At 34.3% G+C, this 7,769-nt stretch overlaps 1 protein-coding gene across 1 annotated transcript in view; it reads left to right on the top strand.

Moving 5' to 3' along the window:
- The first annotated feature begins 2,550 nt into the window (after positions 1 to 2,550).
- Positions 2,551 to 7,769, top strand: part of LOC110017989 (nuclear pore complex protein NUP88) — a 23,590-nt gene continuing 18,371 nt past the window's right edge. Inside the window, 1 exon segment of the mRNA XM_020715194.1 lies at positions 2,551 to 3,009. Within this exon segment, the coding sequence (XP_020570853.1) occupies positions 2,647 to 3,009 (363 nt within the window). The 5' untranslated portion in view covers positions 2,551 to 2,646.

Genomic DNA, 7,769 nt, shown 5'->3' with positions numbered 1-7,769 from the left:
AATATGCATATATAAAAAAGAAAAATAATATATATATATATATATATATATATATATATATATATATCATGCATGATCATAAGAAGTTCTTAGTTGGAGAGGAAAAACAATATCTATAGAAGGATTTAAACTTATATTGCAAAATATTTTGTGCTATCACACAGAACCAATAAAAAAATGAATACATAAGCTCAAGGATGTATAAAAAATTTAACATTTATCGCATCGCTAAGAGATGCTTCTTAAAGATTTATAATATGGTTTTGGATTTAGAACTGTATGAGATTTTTTTAAATGTCCCTATTTATGTTTGTGAGAATGTAGTTGATGCATTATTATAAGCTATAACCTTATACCTTCTAGATTCATCATTCAATGTGATTGCATTTTTTATGTGAGCGCTTTTAATGATTACCTTCTAGCAAATTGACCTTATGTTTAACTGATTAATATATTTTGGCTTTGATTATGATATGTTGCATCTTTAACATTCAAAATTTCTCAGTAGATTAGTTTTTCATTTTTGAAAAGCCTAGTAGATATTAATATATAAAGTAATACTTTACATGCAATTTTGTATATAGCCTATAGTTTACAAAAGTTAGAAAATAAAAGAAATATAATTCATAAGCCTAAGATTCCATGAAATAGTGTTAGAACTTGGAGTGTAGTAATCTATGGCTCATAACAGTCACACACATATATAATTCTCTTTCAGATTCTCATCAATGACCTCTTGTGCTTCTTGGGAGATGCCCACCATATTGGCTTATGCCTTGTTCTATAAGTGCTATGATAGAAAAACAGATGGAACATAATACTATTTAGCATAATGGTGAATCAAAGATAAAGTGGCATATTTTTTCCCAAAAGGGGCTAATATAATGATGTCATATGTTGCGTTGATCTTTATAAAGTAAGTTGATCACTTTAGAATAACTTAAATAATGGCCACTCAACGTATGTAGGTGAATTGCTCTGGCCAATGATAATTTATGAAGGCAGAATTCCAACATATGGAAAATAACCAAGATCTTTATATATTGATGTTCTTGGCTTCCCAACTGTAGAGAGACCAACCAACATAATGTTATCATTCTTTCGAGCTTCTTCTTTTTATATGCTATTATCCTTGTATATACCGTGACAAACATACGGTATCGCTCCTCAAATTTGTTTTAAGCATGATGAATAAGGGCGTTCTTGTCTCTCCCATACAATTCTTGCAGTACCTCATGAAACACTATAAACGACTGATGTTACATAAAAAAATTATTAGCACAGGAAATTTAAACTTCAACTATTAAAAAAATAAAAATTCATGCACCTACCGACACGTTTTCTCTTGATGTGCTCAAACATTAACCCTAGGTAGCTCTTTTGGAGACTGCAATAAGTATAAGTATGACTACAACCTTTACCGGTATAAGTAACATATGAGCTAGTGGTCATTATTGTCACATCTCACATCAAGTTAAATGCCATGTGCATGTTTGTTTTCTCATACTTAGAAATGTGTATGTTGAAAATCAACTGATCCACATTTTCTTTCGCATTGGAATAACCCACTCTTCAATATTGGTGTTTTATTAGTTTTAAATCAATGTGATGCATTGCTTTAAACTATCTCATTATGTGATTTGGTTTGTGCCATTCAGCTTGACACCTACTAATAAGGAGCATGCATACCTACTAAATAACAACCTAAAATGTGCATGAATTAATATCTGGATGATATATGTCTCTCAAATCACCTATGTGGGGCTCAATAATGTAAGTTATAATTAGTTTAACTATTACAATAGGTACTTACATTATAGGTCAATAAATATGCTGGCTTGGCTTGGTAGCAAACTGTCAATCTCATCCCTATAAATTTTCAAGATGGTTAACAACATTTTCTTGATTTGATTCCCATTCCACATTCAATCTAAATAATAAATCTATGGCTAAAATAAATCAAAGTTATAAATATTTCTTCATATACTTGTATCCCACACTCTTCTACTAAAGCTCTATGACATAAGATGTATAGAGCGAACCATTATGTAAATCCTCTCAAAATTATACTTACAAATGGGACAAATAACAAGTAATATATACAATATCAGACTTGGTGTTTTTCTCTAACTCTCAAGATTGATGTGCCAACCTACCACACCTCACCCCGCCCCCCACACTATCCAACACCCCATCACCCGCACACGCGCGCACACACACACACACTCAAATATTTATGTATCTAGACTTGGTGTTTTTCTCTAACTCTCAAGATTGACGCGCACACACACACACACTCAAATATTTATGTATCACTATAATTTATAAATTCAAATAAGATAGTAAAAAAATGATTTGTTGTTCACGAACAACTTGTGTTGGACTTATTAAATAGCTCTCATTCGATTCACTCACTAAAGAAATGAGCCCAATATGAAAAATAATATTTTTTTAATGAGCTGAATAAGAGCAGAGCTTGAACTAGCTCAAATTGGGCCCATTTACAACACCATGTAAATATGCACATTCCGCCATATGTATAAAAGTGGAAAACTAGGTAGAAGGGCCTCTAAACAGTGCAGCGGCGCTCTCTCACTCTTTGGCTGCTTCCCATTCCGCCATCAGCGGCCTGAGATTAACCTCAGTATGGCGGATTCGCGCCCAATACTTCACGGCCACATGAACGGCATAAGTGGCGGCGATAACCGGAGCTCTCAACGCCCCTCTCCGGCTTCCTCAAAGAAAACCCTCGAATGGGTGCCGCTCGAAAGACATCCTATCTTCAGCAAAAACAGCAGCACCGCCATTACCGCTCCAACAAACATCTCTTCCTCTATCGGTGCTATTCAAAATCTCCTGGCATGGGATGCCGGATCCTCTCGCCTTTTCCTCTGGGATGCAGGCTCCCAGTGCGTCCACCGCTTAGCCGTGCGCTTCCGCGATCCAGAGCCCGCTTCCTGCTCCACATCCTCCTCTTCGGCGGTCGTCGAGGGGGCCTCCCCATCTGAGGTCTATCTGTCTCCTCTTCTGATGAAAACCCTCAACACTGACATTCTATTTAGAACATTATGAAATTTTGGGTTTTTTGCTCGTTAATCAGGCAATTTGGCGAACATAAACATGCACATTGGGCTAATAGGGTTTTTCTTTGACCAGTTTTTAAAACGAAATATAAAGGATTTGTTTATCTAGAAACCCCTTTTTATAAAGATGAACCACAATTGTTCTTATTGTTAATCAATATCTGTTTCAAAGCCAGATTTTGCATAAGATAAGAGGAGCTTGACCTATAATTTTTTGTTATATCAGTTCCCTTATATTCAATATATTCCGAATTTTTGAAGATTTAGACAATATGAGTTACACCCCTTGTTCAAAAGGCGACACACCCTGACAACCTAGGTCATGATAAAATGATGTGAACTTGTATTGTATCTTCAAAGGTAAAGGTTATACACAAGTAATAACTAAAATAAACAAGAAAAAGATAAATTTTATGTCAAGTCATATATAAGCGCCAACAACTGATACAGCTGAAGGAAAATAAGAAACTGACAGAAATATAATAGAAATGATAGTAGAAAAACAACCACTCAAACTCAAAAAGAAAAAATATAATAGCTAATGCAAATAATGAAAAATACCAAAAACTAAATCTAAGTTGAGAAGTCTATTTTTATGGAGACAATCATCCAACTGTCCGAATGAAGTTTGCTATATATAAATATCAACGAGTGAGTTTAACAAATCAAATTCAATAAATAGCTACTATTTATTTAAACATAAAAGACAAATGAACTGAAACTACAATATGAATAAAAAGATAATTTATTGTATGCATAACCGAGTTTGCAAAAATAATATCAAATGCTCATGATTACGAATGCGAGTGACTTAAAATAATGCACTTCTAAGTAAATATTTTAATGACATAGTACAAGGTTTTCAGGTGTGTTTATATATATAAAAATTATCAATATTTTAATACTCGTTGATAAAATACACACACATACATGCATAGGTAATTACATATATAATCATTTTTTTACGTCATACTGAAATAAAGAATGGTAATTACTAATCACATAAAAATACAATGATTTCTCTGAGAATCCGTTGGTCCTGATAGCCATGTTAAAATGGCTCAATGCCGATATAGTAACATTCTAATATCATGCTTATTATATGCACCACAATTAAAACACAGAGTATAATTATAATAAGTTCAACACAGTTATGAATTTGTAATAATGAGATTTAAGACATTATAAAAGAAAAAAAGCCCGAAAACACAAGCCAAGTAAAATATGCGTTTATGCAGCAATAAGGTGAGACTAATTACTCATAAAAGCCATTATGAACAAGAAATAAAATTCACTGTAAGTATATTATAAAAATTGGAAGTGTAAAACTGACAAATTTGTAATTAACTTTGAATCTAATATAAGTAGTAATTATAACGCCCCAACAACGAAGTGTACGTTTATCCCCTAATAAATAACAAATACTTACATCGAGGTGACCAATATGAAATTTTCAATTTATTTAAGCTTCACCTGACAATGTCGGCTCAAATAGCTTGAACTTCCTGTTCTTAAAATACATTAGTTGTAATAGCACATTAGTTATTATTATTATTATTATTTTTAATATTAACATAAATACATAAAATTTAATCTATGTAACCCAATTAATAAGTTAAATGAATGAGCTGAAAATAAAGAAGAGGGAAAGGAACAATACTTCGATCGAGCAGGAAGGGACATAAAGCGAAGAGTGCCAACAACAAACTAAAGAAAAGGAGGCAATGGCAAGGGCTCGACGGTTGCTTCTGGGCGAAGAGAAGAAAGGAGTTTGTAGTTAGGGCTTTGGAAGAAGGAGGATAGATTTGTTCAAGAGGTATGGACTATTGTAGGAGAGGGCATGCAAGCAAGGGCGACGCCCTAACCCTTTGACTTTGATAAATAAGTAAGGTTGTTTGGTAGCAATCATGGGAGAAGCCCAAATTGGGAAGTCGGTTCACATGAAGGAGACATGTAAGTAGTGTGATTCAGAAAGGTGACAGGGTGAGAAAGGAAGAATTCATATGATTAACCTGATCAAGGAGGAAGGCAACGAGGTAGGATTTAGTTATAGGTGATTTTGTGGGTTAAATGTGGAATTAATGGAGAAAAGAAAGGAAACAAGTTCCAGTTCTTACATATGCTGGTAATCCTGTATGACCATACTGGTCATCTGACTTGGTTATTAAAAGTATGAAGGGATTAAAGATTCCAAGGATCGTTTATTAACTGTTTAGATGGAGTTATGGTTCATCTGCGTGGTTGTGTTGCTTCTATAACTTATGTTTTGCAAATTTTCTGCATTATGGATTGTTAATTTGTTTGTCTATCAGCTCGTTCTTGTTTATTTTGAGAAGAATAAAAAAACCTATGACCATATTTGCCATTTAGGAACATAACACAATGCAAACATGATTTAAAAATTTCATGTTTTTTATTTATGACATATGTTCTATTAAAGTAGGATAGCTTTGGGGCATCCCAATACTCTAGTTCAATATACCTGCAAGCATGAATGCAATAGTGGAGTCATAAAAGGATATAATTTATATGTTGGGTTTGCCTTGTTTGCACTTTAGAAGTTGGGCTTGTCTTGCTTAAAACAATCGACACGCACAAATATTCACAAAATCTAGGGGAATCTACATACATGCCACACAATTCTTATTTATTTACATATCTAACGCCCAAAGTTTGATATTTACATTTATAACACCTTGGTGTCATAAAGCTATGCAGGAAATAGTGTAATTCACTTTTATAAAGATTGTTATAGTGGTATTTTTGATGCGATGTTAAAAATTTGAGTGTTATACATGCAAATATGAATGTTTATGTGTTAGATATGTAAATACATAACAATTATGTGGTATGTATGTAAATTCCCCCAAAATTTAATATATAACTTGCTTTTCCATGTTAAAAACAATACACATAGACACCTATCCAACACACACAAGCACACTTGTACTTCCATGCACACAATTTGATAATTCTTTAGGACTTACTTATTCAGACGAGAGATGGCATCATGGAGTTATGGCCTAAAAATGCCTAAGTGAGCATCACTTCGACACGGTAGAAAAGATGTCAATTAAAAAAAGATGTATTCTTGGTTATAGCCCAAAATCATGTAAGCATTACTTGATGTCCTAAAGGAGGTGTCATTTTCTTAAAGATATATCATATTGCTGAGTAATATTTTTCTATAGATTCAGGGACAAATCTTTAGAAATCTAAATACACGTTCTAGTCAAAAGATTAGAGCTAGGCATTAAAATCCTTAGACACATGTAGCATCAATTAGTGCCCATAAGACAATAATAACAATTATAATTTTATCAGTACTACAAAAATAGAATGGACTTGATTTACTATAATGTGTTTCATGACAATTCAATAACAATAACATACTATTACACATTTTAAATGCCATGCTACACATTATATGGTACAAATATAGTGATATGTTTTGAATCCTGATTTGTCTGCGAATCACACCAAAGGAATATATCGTTAGGAGAGATAGATAATGAAAGGAGTGAGCATTAAAACGTCGTATTAATTGTGTCTTATTCATAAAATGATCTTCTAGGGTATAATGTTACAATGTTACGTCTTTGCCCCCCGCTTTAAAGGAGGTTGTACAAGATATTCTTGGTATTTGCATGTATGAGCCTACCACTGGACTGCTCTCTGGCTAGGTTGGATAAGCTTAATTGGCTTCTAGTCGACAAGACCAGTTCGGTCGGTTGGGCTTGGTCTGCGTTGCTAGTCGGCTAATCCAGTATGACTGTCAAACCCCTAAATAATAGATGAGAGACTTCTGGACGTCCGCGACATGATTGAAGATACTGAGGGACCATGTCTTCTCTCGAGTCAGATTCTTTGTAGTGGCTGACTCAGATGTCTCTTTTTCTCATTTTTGATCGAAAGGTTCTGATTCAGATGATTTGGTATTTTTATCTCTTGTGGCTCGGTTGGCTTTGACTCGGATAACTGCACTCGGTCAAATCACTTGGTCGGATAAGTGGGCCACACATTCTCTGTCAGTGAGCCCTCCCTCCTCATACATTTCTCCTATGGACCGTCAGCCGTCCTCATGATCAATGTTGATACTTTTTAGATGTACATGTTTTAGTTTTTCGATTTCATTACTTATTGAAATGACTCTGCGATAAGAATAAGAGATTCTAATGCAAAAAGTATGTCACATTTATTATTAATCAGTGATTCAATAATTAAACTCCCTTGATTTATGCGCCTTTGATTCTTATAAATAAGTCGTGATGAAACTCTTCACATTCCATATTCACTTTGCATCCCTTCTTGTTTGAATCAGTCACCTTCTAAGCATTGTAATAGAGAACATTCAAATCCCTAGGGCGATATACCCAATAAAGATTTGCTCCGTGCTACTTTCAAGAGACCGAATCAACGATGTTGTCTGGAAGGTGAAAGAAATATGAAAACCATCGTTAAGAAGAGAAAAACAGTCTTGCTGATGAATCACATGGGGTCGTCTGATTTGTTACTCGACAATCAGGATGAATGCTCAGGCGGCCGACCCGACTATTGATCCATCGACTCAACCTTTTATTGCGACACAAGACCTGTTGACCGAATGGGCCACCAAAGAGGTTATTACTTTGTCGCTGCCCGAGGCCCAAGAAACTGTTAATGTTCCGCCATTGCTTGATGAGAGCG

Source organism: Phalaenopsis equestris, unplaced genomic scaffold, assembly GCF_001263595.1.
Source record: "Phalaenopsis equestris unplaced genomic scaffold, ASM126359v1 Scaffold000002, whole genome shotgun sequence".
NCBI lineage: Eukaryota > Viridiplantae > Streptophyta > Magnoliopsida > Asparagales > Orchidaceae > Phalaenopsis > Phalaenopsis equestris.
The sequence above is the reverse complement of the archived record's forward strand: the minus strand, read 5'-3'. Positions and strand labels throughout refer to the sequence as shown.